Source organism: Papio anubis, chromosome 4 (assembly GCF_008728515.1).
Source record: "Papio anubis isolate 15944 chromosome 4, Panubis1.0, whole genome shotgun sequence".
NCBI classification, from domain to species: Eukaryota; Metazoa; Chordata; class Mammalia; order Primates; family Cercopithecidae; genus Papio; species Papio anubis.
The window spans coordinates 57378-73151 of NC_044979.1; the positions used below are offsets into that span (position 1 = coordinate 57378).

The window sequence follows — 15774 nt, forward strand, 5'->3', positions numbered from 1 at the left end:
GGCCCCGTCAGAAATGAGGCACTCACCCCAGCTGTCCTGGGGCCGCTGAGCTGCCCTCACCATCAGCATGTGTGGGGACGGCCTCCTGAAGAAAATGCCTTCCTCCTGGGCAGCCAGTGTGCAATGGTGGATCAGTATGGGCCCAGTCTGAAGGGCTCTGCTGGCTCTAGAGCTGCCTGTGGGTCTGCACGAGGCTTTCCCAGGCTGTGTCGTGGTTTAACGTCCCTTCCCCTCCAGAGGTTGTGCACCCCAGGAGCACTTCCTAATCTGCAAGCTGTGGATAATCTTAATCGCAGAGCTACCTGTTGGTCACCTGAGCAGAGCTCTCAAGAAGACGCTTGTCTGTAAACTGGGACCAGCTGCAAGCAAACTGCAATCAGAGCAAGGTTGGAAACCAGATCGCCAGGGTGAGCCCATCACAGTGCAAGAAGCACATGGGTCCCTGACTCCTCAGCCAGCACTTAAAGAGTAAGAGCATTCAACCACAGACAAAGAGGAAGAAGAGGCACTGACGTTGTACAACATCCAGAAGCACAAGGGAATGGTGTGGGGATGAATTCTGCTCAGAGACCAAAAAAGTCTAGTGAAGTGGTCATGTGAAACTAACCTTGGCTAGGAATGCTTTACTGGAGTAGTGGACATAGAAGATGCTTTACAGTGGACTGGGGAATGGCAGGAAATGGAGATAGACTGTTTAGGTGATCACTAAACTAAGACTCTTTTGAGAGTAAGAAGGTTGTTCCTAACAATTACTGCAGAGCAACAGGCATGAGCCCAAAAGTCTGATCACTCCACAAACACAGACATGCTCCTCAGAATATCTTTCTGCAATGAGGAGAGATGGGGGAGCCTCTGCCTCAGATGGAGATGTGAACATGCTTACAAACCTATGGGAAGGATACTGCTGAGAGGGAGAGGCTGAACATGCAGAGAAAAAAAAAATTTTTTTTTGAGACAAGGTCTGGCTTATCACCCAACTGGAGTGCAGTGGCACAATCTTGGCTCACTGCAACCTCTGCTTCCCAGGCTCAACCCATCCTCCCACCTCAGCCTCTCAAGTAGCTGGGACTTACAGGTGCACACCACCATGCCCGGCTAATTTTTTTTGTACTTTTTGTAGAGACCAGGTTTCACCACTCTGCTCAGGCTGGTCTTGAGCTCATGAAACTCAAGCAATCCACCCGTCTTGGCCTCCCAACGTGCTGGGATTACAGGTGTGAGCCATTGCACCTAGTCCAGAAAACTTTTCAAATAGAGAAAATAAGCAAGCAGGTTCCTGAGAAGTGGGGAGGAAGATCCACAGGAGCCCCCACAGGGGCATGGCCGTGAGGCCCAAGAGCTGCTCTGAAAATGTCTGTTTTGCACATGAGGGAAGAGGAAGTCACCTGCTGTGCTCAGGGGAGTCAGAGCTTCTAAACAGTTGATTCCAGTAGCGGGAAAGTGAGATCAGTTCTTCTTAGGCCATCTCACAGGCCCTCAAGAAATTCTCTGAATTGGCCTCTCTGAGCGCTTTACAGATTTACAAACCCTCTCTCAGAGAGCATTTGTTATTGCAGACTGGGTAGCTCCCTCCCTCTGGTTCATTCCGCATTTTCCCACCAAAGCCAGGGGGAGAAAAGATCAGTGGCCACCCCACTACCATCCAACATACACATTACAATTTCTATAAACCTAAGACAGTTCAGGTTGCTTAGAAAATAAAATGTTAGCTTCTCTTGCAAGGTTTGAGCTATGATTGGCGTTGGTGATAGGTGGGAGATACTGAAAAATTACTTAAGTGAATCCAAATATATTCTATGTACCAGATTCTATGCAAAGTATATTTCTCCAAGACATCACACAAAGAGACAAAAGAGAATAAATTCAACAGTACTGGGACCCCTTCTCCCCTTACACTAAAAACAACTATTAGTTCAAGTAGTCATTTTTTGTAGAAAACACTTCTAATTTGGTTTTTAAAAAGCTTACTCTGGATATACGACAAGTCAAAAATGTTATCTCTGTGGAGTAGGATTACAGGTATTATTTTAATCTTCTTCTTTTTCTGTTTTTCTAATTATTCCACAAGAAATAAACATTACTTACATAATTTAAAACATCTTACCTTAAAGACAGAACAACGAACATCAGCTGAGCTCATGTCAAACGCCAGTTCCCCAGTCACCTTCTTCAGGAGGTCAATCAGGATGGTCGGGGGCATCATTTCCCAGTACTTAGAAGTTATTTTACAAACACCAAGGATCCCTGTGGAACGGACCATCGGATAAGGATCTTCTAAAAGGCTCTATAAGTAGGAGGGGAAAAAGGCTTAAAAACCTTGACTTAATTCCCGAAATCAACATCTGCTTCACACATGAGCACTTCAGGAATTCGTAACTTAGAGAAACTTTGAGCACAGAAACACTGGACACATATGGATTCCTAGACCTGAGACTACTTGCTATCACTTCTAAAGCAGAGTATTTAAGATCAAGCCAGAAACATGTGGTGCCTTATTTGCCACATCCCCTGACAGCAGTGCCTCAAAACCAGCTCTGTCATCCAGTGAGATCTGCACACTCAGCCGAGCACGGCAGGCGTTCAGATAAGGCATGGCCCATGTACACCACGCTTTTGAATTCTAAAATGCTGTAATGCATTTTAGAGCCAGGAATAAAATAATTCTACCTGTAATGAACTAATCCAGGCCATGATCGTCAGTGGTACTAAAAATTCAAAAGGAGACAATGAGGCAATAAGTACCCCGATGGGAGTACTCAACATCACCAGGGAAATAATCTCACGAAACAAAATCCCAAATACATGATTCGGATCAACTCTCTCATTTAACCACCAATTTACAGGAAACAGAAAGGGCAGAGGGACACACTAATGGCATCACAGGAATGGGTTCCATAAAATCCAGACTGCTGGGAACGTCATAGAATAATTTGCTTTCTTCAATGACAACAAAAATAGCAAGTTTTAAGAAAACAAAACACAGAAAGATTATAGCAAGAGAGCTCATGGTCCAGGAGACTTAAGCAACATGTCAGTTAGTCACAGCACATGGGCCTTAGCTAGAGAAACATTCAAACAAAATGAGAAAATGGCAGCAACGAATGGGTACCCAAAGACACTAAGGAATCATCGTTAATTTATCTTTAGCTGTGATCATGGCATGATTTAAAAAAAAAAAAAAGATTATCTTTTACCAATACCTTCTGACCCATTTAGAGCTGAAATGATATGATGTCCCAAATATGTTTCAAGACAGGGGAAGAAGAAATCGGATTGGGATTAGTCAGCAATGAGTAAAACTGTGTTGTGGGCACACAGGGGTTATTACTCCAGTCTCTTTTTTATTATGCATGACATTTTCTATTAGGAACGTTGAAAAACACAACAGAATTCTTACTACTTTAATTAGAAAAAAAAGACTTCAAGTTAATATTAAGCATTTACCCCATCTCCTCCCCCAAATTTGACCAAAATGATCAATTTCTATTAGCAATAATAGAAACAAAAAGACTGAGAAATTTCTATAAGAAAGGGAATAAGGAACAGATTCACGGAGAAAAGAGCATAAAAGGTTGTAACCTAGACATTCCTAGGTAAGGGTGCTCTAAAGACAGGAGGCTGTGACCTCAGAGAGCCCACATCAGCCCCGAACCCAGAGCCCAGGTTACAGAAAACAGAGTTCGTGACAAGGGCGGCAAACAACCCCTGGTGAGGCACACAGGCCAGCAGCAGTTCAGGAGCCAGGATGTGCCTCCAGGATAAAGTCTTACAAATGGTTTCTAAACCAAGTGTGTCATCTGCCAGGAAGAGTTCCTGAAAGAGATACTGGGCAACAGACAAAGAACAACAACAAAAAAAGAACCAGCAATAACTCTAAGCCTCCAGAAAGGCAAAAGAAGGAAAAGCAATGCCACCCAGAAGGAAAGGGCCCTTTGTACTTGGGTACCGAGGGGTCACCTGCCTGCCTGCTCTTCCTCCACAGAAACTAAGGGAAGCCCACCTGCTGTTGCACTCAGCCCATTTAGCAAACCTGAGGCACAACCCTACACAACTAGAGAAGAACACTTGCTAACTACCTTACCAACCCAATCCTTTATCCAAACTTAAGAATGGAAAAGATGACTAGTCTTTTAAGAAAAATCAAACAGGAAGAAAAAAAGATGATTAAAAAAAAAATAGAAAAGAACTTTAGGAATCTGAGGGCCTGTTCTTGGGATTCAGAAGTTTTTATACATTTTGTTGTCTATGAATTACTTTCAATAATAATCTTTAAAAATAATAAAAATATATTCTGGACAATCACCTTACAACCACATCCTCTCCCGGCTCAGTGTCCAGACCTGTTTGCAATTACACCATCACCAGATAAGCACTCAAAATGATAGCACATGACTTGCAATGCTGTTTCTGTCGCATCTCTTCATTTAAAAACATTCAAAGAGTCCTTTTCTTTTTTGAAACAGGGTCTTGCTCTGTCACCTAGGCTGGAGTATAGTGGTGCAATCTCAGCTCACTGCAGCCTTGACCTTCCAGCCTCAAGCGATCCTCCCATCTCAGCCTCCCGAGTAGCTGAGACTATAGGCACGCACCACAGTGCCCAGCTGATTTTTTTTTCTTTAATTGGTAGAGATGGGGTTTCACCATGTTGCCCAGGACTGCTCAAGCAATCCTTCTTCCTCGGCCTCTCAAAGTGTTGGGATTACAGGCATGAGCCACTGCACCTAGGCCCTTTTTTATTTAAAAAAAAAAAAAGGTTCTCCATATTACTCAGGTTTAAGAAATTCCAATAGAGCAAAAAGCATGAGAGAACAGTTAAGGTACACAGAGGATACAGGAAATAACCACTGCTCTTACTTATCTATCAGATCACCTCCTTTGTCCCCTCCTGAAAGAGCCTAATTTCCATCTAAAGGTTGAGTTAAAGCCTCAAGAGGTGCAGCACCAGGGACAGGAGCTCTCAGCCAGCTTTGGCGAACAATGCCGCAGGCCAGACCCAGCTGGTACCTGCTCCTACACAGCCCACAGTGCTAAGAATGGTTCATATTTCTTAATGGTCGGAAAAAATGAACAAATTATCATTTTATGGCATGTGAAAATTACATGAGATTAAAATTTTGTTTTCCACAAAGTTTTTTTCTTTTTTTTTTTTTTTTTTTTTTTTTTGTGAGACGGAGTCTCGCTCTGTCGCCCGGGCTGGAGTGCAGTGGCCGGATCTCAGCTCACTGCAAGCTCCGCCTCCCGGGTTTACGCCATTCTCCTGCCTCAGCCTCCCAAGTAACTGGGACTACAGGCGCCCGCCATCTCGCCCGGCTAGTTTTTTGTATTTTTTAGTAGAGACGGGGTTTCACCGTGTTCGCCAGGATGGTCTCGATCTTCTGACCTCGTGATCCACCCGTCTCGGCCTCCCAAAGTGCTGGGATTACAGGCTTGAGCCACCACGCCCGGCGTTTTTTTCTTTTTTTAAAATAAGAGTCAGGGTCTCGCTCTATCGCCCAGGCTGGAGTGCGGTAGTATAATCATGGTTCACTGTAGCCTTGACCTCCTGAGTTCAAGTGATCTTCCCGTTTGAGGCGGCAGTGAGTGACGATCACACCACTGGACTCCAGCCTGGGAGACAGAGCACAACTCTGTCTCTAAAAATAAAATAAAATAAAATAAAACTTGAAAATAAGGAATCTTAAAAAAAAAATTGTAGATAAATATACATAATGTACACAGCAAAATACTAATGACTTCATTTAGGGATGTGTGTGTGTGCATGAAGAAGTATACAGATACTTATTACGCTTTTTCTTTTTTTTCAGACAGGGTCTCACTCTGTCGCCCAGGCTGGGGTGTAGCTGTGTGATCATGGCTCACTGTAGACTTGACCTCCTGGGCTGAAGCCTCCCAAATAGCTGGGACCACAGGTGTGTGCCACCACACGGGGCTGTTTTTTGTTGTTGTTGTTGCTGTTGTTGTTGTTATTTTAACTTTTTGTAGAGACGAGGTCTCACTCTGTTGCCCAGGCTGGTCTCAAATTCCTGGCCTCAAATAGTCCTCCCACCTCGCCCTCCCAGTGTTGGGATTACAGGTGTAAGCCACTGTGCAGGCCTAATATACTATTACTTCAACTTTCTGCATGTCAGGTTTTCCATAAGTTAGAAAATAAAAAGAAAAACAAAAGGGAACATTTCAGAAGCACCACAGGCGACAGCATTACAATAGCAGTTTGCTGTCACTGTTTCCTAAAACTGTACCACTCAGGACAGTAGATAATACGCACTGCTTAAGTAAGCTGTGTTAGGAAATACAGACTAAGTAGATGAAAAGAATCCACAATACTCCTCGGAAATAAAGGCCGCATCTTAACATCTTAACACCTCACCTGAAAAGTCAACTGCCACAGGCGTTATTTGTAGGCTTGCCCTGAAATATAACCAGCGTTTGCTCATTATGCTACCCGACACCTTTATGATAGGCGATGTCACAAACACACTTACAGAGAAAGACACAGAGAAGTTAAGTGGCCTGCCCAAAGCCACATTCCTATTAAGGGAGAGTGGTGGAATCTGACCCCAGAGAGCAGGGGGCTGACACCACAGCATGTGCTTTACCCACTGTATGACGCCACCTCTCCACTGGGGAAACAACAGGCACATGCATAAAATGTTTAAAACCACACGCAGTAATAAATAATTAAACGTCCCCAAAGTAGAAAAAGACACCATGGGTCCATGCTGCTGCAGAAGGCCCCAGGGAGAAGTGGCCTCTCTCTGAAGAACAGTCCAGGTTTAGAAACCATGTCATGTGGGAGCAGAGCTCTGGCTGTTACAGGGGAGGTGGGGACACACACAAGCAGTACATGCCACAGCCTAGACAAAGCTGGTATCTGTAGGAAGCTTGACCACCGGAAGTACGTACATAGAGCTCTTCAAACTGTTTCTGAATTTCACTATCCATTTCAATAGCGTGAAGGTTTGGATCCCTAATAGGAAATGCTTCAACAAACAACAATGCAGCATTTGATCGAACTTCAGAGTTTCTGGCCTATAATAATAAAAGAAGAGTATCTCAGAATCCCAGAGTTAACATGCGAAGGCTTAAGTACCGTGTTCCCAAAGTAACAACTTAATTATCTTGATACAGATTATTTTCAAATTACAGATAATAATAACATTTAAATTGACCAAACATTACTCAGTTCAACGTCAACAGATACTATGAAAAGATCAAGCTTCCTCACTTCAGAGCCCACTGCATGTCACTAAGTGGTCACCCCACATCCTCACTAAAGATACCAGGTTGTCTGCACTAAAAGTCATTGTGTGTTTGTTAGATCTCAAGGACTTGGACAGCCCAGGACAGCACGGCAGACCACCCACAGCCTAAGCTGGTTTGCTTTACGGCATGTCTCTAATCTCCTTCCCTAAACATGGTTACTTAAAAATAACTGTGTAGTTAGCACTAAACCAATCCAGGTTTCCAGTTAAATGAAACCAAGAAATGCTTTTAATAAAAGAAAAAAACATTTGTTCAAAAATTTCACAAAGCATTCAGTCTCCAGCTTTATCTTTACTATTTTATTGTAATTTTGAATTAGAGTTTGCTAAATTCAAAAGCACAAGTAATACATTCTAAACACGGATAAACTATTTAAAATGTATACCTTTAATCCTCTCCAAAGGATGGGTTTATATAATCTATAAAGCATCTCCTCTACTCCCTGCCGGACTTTCTTTTGATGGTGAAAGTAACTCAGAACCTAAGGACCAAAAAAAAGGAAAAGGAAAGCATTAACAAAAAAATACATTAATTAAATTAAATTAAATTAAATGGCATTTGGAAAGAGCAACAGGGAGAATTGTTCTCTCTACCACAGTAGGTTCTGGCTGGCACCCACATGTCATGACAATTCTTTAGCAGGAGTAACTTCGATAGATGTAGGAGAGCAGTAAATGCAGTCAATCACAAGAAAGAAATCTATGGCTGAAATAAAAAGATTAACGGCTTGGGCGATAAAATGGTTTGGGTTCTAGTTTCTGCTATTCTGCCAACAGCTGCATAACCTCAAAAAACGACTCGTTTAAACCTCTGACTTTCAGGATAAAATGGAAAAGGGGAGCACGTAAAGGAGATTCCTGAATGGTTCTAAGAACTCATGCTTGTTCCAAAACACTAACTAAACCTCTTTATTATCAACACCTGGTAACTGTTTCATAACTTTGTAACAAGGAGGTGTCATACTTAATGACCTCTCACTGTACAAGATTAATTTAGGTATCAAGTTCCTCCCAAAACTTATGAAAAAATCAGAAAACGATCATTCTTGTAGCTTTCATTCTTCTTTTCCTACCCACTTCTTTTCCAGTCAGAATCTTCCCAAAATTCTTTGTAGACTCATGTGCCTAATAACAATCAATTTTGCCTTACTTCTCTAGTCACATCTTTTGGGGCTAAACTTTATTAATGAAACAAGAAAATTTTGAAAGATTAAACAGGCTATAAAAGAATAGCCTACACTTTAAGTGAGCTTGTATCAACTTTACCCTAGAAGAGCTACAGTATGGGGATTATTTTTTTCTGATTATTATTTTGGAGTTTTTATTGATGGTGATAAGTGACATTAGTCTATAGTTTGCTTTTTGTGTATAACACTATCAAATTTTGATATCAACAGTATACTTGCTTCATAGAAAAATTTTCTAAACAGCTTTAGAATTAATTCACATGCCACAAAATCCACTCTTTTAAAGTATACAATTCAGTTATATTTAGAGCTATGCTACCATTGTTACTATCTAATTCCAGAACATTTTCATCAACAATATTGAGATTTTTAATTTCAAATGACGTCTGAAGCACTGCCTGAAGCCTCTTTCAATATCAATAAAATGACTTATCATATAAAATTAATAGTTATCAAAAAAACAATTTGAGGAAAAAACTATAATGTGTTATAAGTTGTGACAAAAACAATTACTTGGAGTTGAGTAACACATTTCACTTGAGTGAAATCTAATATTCTCCCTTTAAATTCTTTTTGTGTATTTTTCCATAAATTTATCAAATAGTGATATCTATACTTACAATATCTTAATTACTCAGACTACCACAGCAGAAAGTAATATATGAAAATACACATGGTTTACATATAAACTACATATAGTTTACATAAACATAAATATAGTTTGCATAAATACATGTAGTTTATTATAATGCAAATCTACTAAATAAAATTTGAAACACCAAATCATTTATGTGAAATAAATAACCCAAACTGACTACAACTAAATAAAGCCACATTGGGATGGGGGTGGCAGGTGGGTAGGACAGGGAGGTCACTGAATGAATGTATTTATCCTAAATATATGCAATCACGATTTTTAAATCCTCTGGAAAACTCAGTAGTCTAGATAAATCTCTGGGTTCTTTATCCTTGTGTAACCGAAATTAAATCACCAATAATGCAAAGAAACGTTTTCTTATCCACTCAAAATTAATATAATTAGTATATTTACATTCTATAAATACAAGTAGTTTCACTATACAACAAAACAAAGAAATGGGTAGTCTTTATTCACTTGTTTTCTTGACATATGGTTGCCAAAACTAACAGCAAGCAAACAAGGCATCCCATGGGTTACAACACTGATCAACAGCAGCTGCTTAATTTAACCAAACACAGCAGACCAGATTTTCCCATTCCTCCTGCCAGGATCCTTATGATCCATCAAACACCTATCAGTGTAGTAATGACACTGATGATAGAACCTTACCTAGTCAGTCCATTTACAATTATTAATATAAAGGTAAAGTTAATATCTGAATTCTGAGATTACCTTTACAGAACAAAGTATCAAATAAACAATCAAAACATTTATTCATTTGGTTTGCAGAACAGCAAAATTGGAATTTAATAAGTAAAATAATAAAAATAATTTCAAATACCCTCTAAGATCTTTGGAAAAAATGATAGTGGCCATTAGAAACTAATAATTCTGGAAAATCTCAAGACAGAGAATTGAATTTAAAGTCATTCAAATATAATACTGACCATCTCAACAATACACCTTTGCTTTCCTCATTAAAACTTTGGTGGCAAGAATAAAACTGCCAGACATCAAATATCAAGGTTCTGAGAAATCCCCCTAATTGATGTCTGTGAAAGTTTAACTTAATTTTAAAATGTAACCAAAACAATTATCTGAAAACAAAACAAGAGGAAACATTATTTCAAAAACTGTTCACAATCTTACCTCCCGCACTTTGGAATGCACTGGAGACCTCCTCGGAAGGTGTATCCCATGGAACATGAAGTCCTGGATGCAATCATTTTCAATCGTCTGAAATAACAAATGCAATGCAAAGCACCTGGTGTGTGTGTGTCCTACTGACGACCTGACAAGCAGTGCAGCATTGGAGTACAAAAAAAGTCTAATCTGTCCATCTTACATTTCATGAGGAAAAAACCTGGATCATTTTGTCCAAGCTTTCTTATTTTAAGTCCATGCTTCTTAGAATTCCTTCGGTTTTCATATATTAAGGAGAACGCTTCACTTCTCTTTTATTTGATGAAATATCAAATCTGTGCCAAATGGCAAGGTAAGCTTCCACCTACCACTCAAGGGTAGTTCAAATCAGACAAATTTCAGAGACCGAGTGCATGGTGAGTGTGGAGTCCCCTCTTCTGACTCATCACTGACCTGGACAACCTTCAGAAGACTGGATTTGTTCCAACAGCCTCCACAGAACAAAAACAGAACTACCTCTACGGTGGAAACTGTAAATAAGATATTTCAGGGCCACTACTGAGAAGGGCTGAGCAAGGAAGGTGTGGGAAGCCCTTCATCAGCCCCATGCACTCATGGTACTCAGAGTGCAGCAACTGGGGAAAGGCCTAGCCTCTCACCGTAGCAAAAAACCCCAGTGGACCCTATAGTCTGTACCTGTACTCTGTGCCCACCCTCACACATGAGCGGGATTTCTATGGCTTTGGGGAAGGACCTAAGGAAACGCTCCTAGGGTTAATACTAATACAAACCAGAGTTTGTATTAGTATACAATACTTGAGCATCTGCAGATGCTCAAGTTCCTTTTCTCCATTATATTTGAAAATATTTCCTTCACCTGAAGTCACTTAGCATCACTTAATGTGGGACAACCACACGTTGTCTGACTTGCAATGAAAGATGAGATACACAGCACTACCTGGGAAGTTATTTGTGCCATAAAAGTTGAATCCAAATCTTTAGCGCTAACTACCAGAATGCTGACATTCTACAAGACAACTCGTTCAGTTTCCTCACATACCAATGGCATAGATTTAAAAAAAAAGAAAGGAGGGAGGAAGGCTCTAGAGTAAGTGATTTTAATGGTATAACAAGCAAATGCCATGTGGGCAACTTCTTTTTTTTTTTTTTTTTTTTTTTTTTTGAGACAGAGTCTCGCTCTGTCACCCAGGCTGGAGTGCAGTGGCTCGATCTCAGCTCACTGCAAGCTCCGCCTCCTGGGTTTACACCATTCTCCTGCCTCAGCCTCCCGAGTAGCTGGGACTACAGGCGCCTGCCACCTCGCCCGGCTAGTTTTTTGTATTTTTTAGTAGAGACGGGGTTTCACCGTGTTAGCCAGGATGGTCTCGATCTTCTGACCTCGTGATCCGCCCGTCTCGGCCTCCCAAAGAGCTGGGATTACAGGCTTGAGCCATTGCGCCCGGCCGTGGGCAACTTCTTGAGTCCTAATTCAAAAAAACTCTAACGAGACATTTTGAGATCACTGGAAAAATTTCAGTGTGGCTTGATTATTTTTAAAAATACCAAGGATTTACTGTGACATTTTTAGGTATTACAATGGCATTCCATAAGCACATTTTTGAGAGATGAATAAAGTAGTATGTAGAAATGAAATCTCATGTCTGGAATTTGCCTGAAAAACTTAAAGAGAGGGAGGGCAGAGAGGAATGGAGTGAGACTGAGAAATACACATTGTTGGTACCAATTTTGTATACATCTAGTCAAATAGTTTTTATTTTGTTTATTTTTTTGTAGAGACAGGGTCTCGCCATGTTGGCCAGGCTGGTCTCAAACTCCCGACCTCAGGTGACCCACCCGCCTCAGCCTCCCAAAGTACTGGGATTACAGGCGTGAGCTACCGCGCCCAGCCTACTTTTGGTTTTCTAGAAGTCAGTGATAAACCTTGGCAATACAAATCAAGTGTAAGTAGTGCAGAGGAGCAGAGAGGATGGAAGTAACTCCAGACATGGGGCAGCCTCTATGCATCCTGCAGGTTTCTCCCTCTGCCCTCAGTGCAGGGCCTGCCCTCCAAAGAGGAATGAAAAGTCTGGAGAGAACACAGGGTTGTGAGAGGCTCCTTTCTGACCTGGAGTAAAAATTTTATTCTCAGAGAAAAACAAAATGATTGAGAACCTAGTATAAGAAAAATATAAGTGAAAACAAAGATACTTTTTTTGTCCAAAAGGGTGCCTGGATGTTGAGTTGGGATTGTGAATTACATAGCCCTATCTTCATAACATAAATACTATGTATTCACCAGAGTTACCCATAATCAAAGAAAGTATCTTCAAATTCTCAAAAATAATGTAACTAAAAGAGGTGACTTGAAGTTCCTGAATGGCACTATCCAACAGAAATTGAATGCAAGCCACAGATGCAATTTTAAATTTTCTAGTGGCTGCATTAAAAACAGACAAAAGAAACAGGTAAAATTACTTTAATATTACACAGTCATCCCTTGGTATCCATGGGGGGTTGGTTCTAGGACCTCCCTCAGATACCAGAGTCTGCGGATGCTCAAACTCCTCATGTAAAGTGGAGTAGTATCTGCATATAACCTACACACCCTGTACCCTTTAAATCATCTCCAGATTACTTACAATACTTAATACAAAATGTTATATAAATAGCTGTGACACTGTATGTTTAGGGACTGATGACAAGAAAGAAAAAGTCTGCACATGTTAAATACAGATGGATTTTTTTCCCAAATATTTTTGATCCTTGGTTGACTGAATCCATGGATGTGAAACCCACGAAGAGCCAACTACCACATTTAGCCTAATACATCCAAACCACTATCATTTCAACATTCACTCAACATTTTTAAAAAGTACCAAGATATTTTATATTCTCCTTTTTCCATATGAAGTCTTTGAAATCTGGTATGTTTCTTAAACTTACAACACATCTCGATTCAGACTGGCCATATTCCAAATGCCCAGTGAGCACATGTGGCTAGAAAGACCAGGGTCAGAGCTCCCTCCCACCTGAAAGGGCACAGTCCTACCTCCCACAAACCACACATCTTAGCAAGTGACTGGATTGCCCATCAAACAAATTTTGATTATTTGGCTTTATTTTGACAGGGTGCATAAACATGGATCTTAAATAACCCTTCTTTGACTACTTATTTAGTAACTGAAATATAATAAAAATAAGTGTTAACATTTAAAAAAATGAAAATACCTCCAGTATTTTCCCTGAAGCCTTTTTCCAAGCTCTGAAATAAATTTCTGCAATGTATACCATCAAAGACCTATATTAAAAGATCAAAATAGTTATAATGCAAATTTAAAGAATTATACTTTCAACATGTATCATTTCAGTTACTTTCCAACCATAGTGAAGAAGAAACTCAGTTTTAACGAGTGTTTTGCAAATTATCTACAGAAATAGGTTATCTACCTGTAGCAAAAAGTAGAAAATGGAGAAGGTTTTGGGAAAGGAAACTGAAATGACAAACTATTTCCTCCTCAGTCAAAGCTTACCTAAAACTTTACTATTTTCTGTGAAACTATGAGTGCATAAGCCCAGAACCAAATTCTAAAGTCAAAAATATTTAAATATAAATAAATTGTCGACTTGGAGTCATGTTGGACTTTCCACGCTACCAATTCCTCAGGTACAAGAAGCCCTAAAATACCAGTACCAACTTAAGAATCATAAGCTTAGAAATCTATTAGTTCACTGGATGCAGTGGCTCACGCCTGTAATCCCAGCACTTTGGGAGGCTGAGGTGGGCGGATCACAAGGTCAGGAGATCAAGACCATCCTGGCTAACACGGTGAAACCCCGTCTCTACTAAAAATACAAAAAATTAGCCAGGTGCAGTGGCAGGCACCTGTAGTCCCAGCTACTCAAGAGGCTGAGGCAGGAGAATGGCGTGAACCCGGGAGGCGGAGCTTGCAGTGAGCCGAGATCGCGCCACTGCACTTCAGCCTGGGTGACAGAGCGAGACTCCGCCTCAAAATAAAAAAAAAACTATTAGTTCAACTCAGATATTCTGAAGATGAGGAAATATGAAAAAGCAATCTAGTATACAATAGGAGCTTTGCAATCAGAGATCCAGAATCAGACCCCAACTTGGTACTTACACAGTTGCCTGACACTGGGAAATTTAGAAACCAAAACCTACCTCAAAAAAGAGTTGTGAGGATTAAATTTTAAAATGCAGACTAAGTAGTCAGCACTGGAGCAAATGAAGTACTCTGCCTTGTGCCTGGCAAACAACAAGCATACACTTGACATCTCCATCATGTAGGGAGTGGCAGAGCATGACTGCAACATTCCCTGCTGCTCCTGCAGATTCCACAGGCTCTTCCGAGAAGCCATACCAGTCAGGCCACGTTCAACCAAAAAGCACACACTGTATTCAAAGTACCATGGACGTGGCTTTATTATGAGCAAGACTAAGGTTCAACTGGAAACTATTTTAACTATTTAAAGAACGACCACAAATTAAAACCTCAATGTCAGTGGTCAATACTGGAAAAGAATGATTTCCTATAAAAGGAAAAAGCGGCCGGGCGCGGTGGCTCAAGCCTGTAATCCCAGCACTTTGGGAGGCCGAGGCGGGTGGATCACAAGGTCAGGAGATCGAGACTATCCTGGCTAACATGGTGAAACCCCGTCTCTACTAAAAATACAAAAAACTAGCCGGCGCGGTAGCGGGCGCCTGTAGTCCCAGCTACTTGGGAGGCTGAGGCGGGAGAATGGCGTGAACCAGGGGGGGCGGAGCTTGCAGGGAGCCGAGACCCCGCCACTGCCCTCCAGTCGGGGAGAAACAGGGAGACCCCTTCTCAAAAAAAAAAAAAAAAAAAAAGGAAAAAGCTACCCAGTGATACAATGGTATATAATAAATGACATATTTCTAAAGCTTCTAATCCATTACTATAATTTTAAGAAGTCAGACCAAATAGAATCTTTCAAAGCCAGATTAAGCAGCACGAAATCTTAAGTACTTTTAACACTTACTTTTGTAATCCCTGTAATTGGTTTTTAATGGTCCCATGGATCATTCTGACAAAGTTTATATTCCAGTTGAAGAGAGAACTAAGAAATCTTCTTCCCTATAAATAAAAAAAGAGGATATAATGTTTAAATTGCAACCAAATAAAAAGTTCCAAATAACAAACAATTCTTTGAACGTCTAGTAAGCTAAACATTGCTATTGCTAAAAAGGAGGCACGTGTAATTATAACTAAGCACACGCAGGAGCTGAGCTGTCTGTGGGGCCTGCACAGCCAGGAGCCACACAAGCCTCCTTCCCCAGGGCCGAGCAGCCACTACACTGAGCGCCTCTGTCCTCAAGGACCACAGGTGCAGAGATGGAGACCACAGACAGTAACCATGGGTGCATAAACATCTCATTCTAGCTCTGTCATGGATGGCTACATAGTCTCAAATGAAAGAAAGCTTTAAGTCTAGCATAAGTGGGTGGGAATGGAATTGAATAACCCAGTTCATTTCACCTTCTCATTTGTAAATGAGAAAACTGAGG

General features: G+C 40.9%; 1 protein-coding gene across 4 annotated transcripts in view; it reads right to left on the bottom strand.

Moving 5' to 3' along the window:
- NCAPG2 (non-SMC condensin II complex subunit G2) overlaps window positions 1-15774 on the bottom strand; it is a 73150-nt gene that overhangs the window by 39966 nt on the left and 17410 nt on the right. For all 4 annotated transcript variants that reach the window (XM_003896934.3, XM_021936487.2, XM_021936488.2 and 1 more), the window contains 6 exons: window positions 15249-15343; window positions 13461-13530; window positions 10239-10325; window positions 7649-7744; window positions 6904-7029; window positions 2105-2284 (listed from right to left, as the gene is read on the bottom strand). In XM_003896934.3, coding sequence (XP_003896983.2) covers window positions 2105-2284; window positions 6904-7029; window positions 7649-7744; window positions 10239-10325; window positions 13461-13530; window positions 15249-15343 — 654 coding nt within the window. The remainder of the gene's footprint in view (window positions 1-2104; window positions 2285-6903; window positions 7030-7648; window positions 7745-10238; window positions 10326-13460; window positions 13531-15248; window positions 15344-15774) is intronic.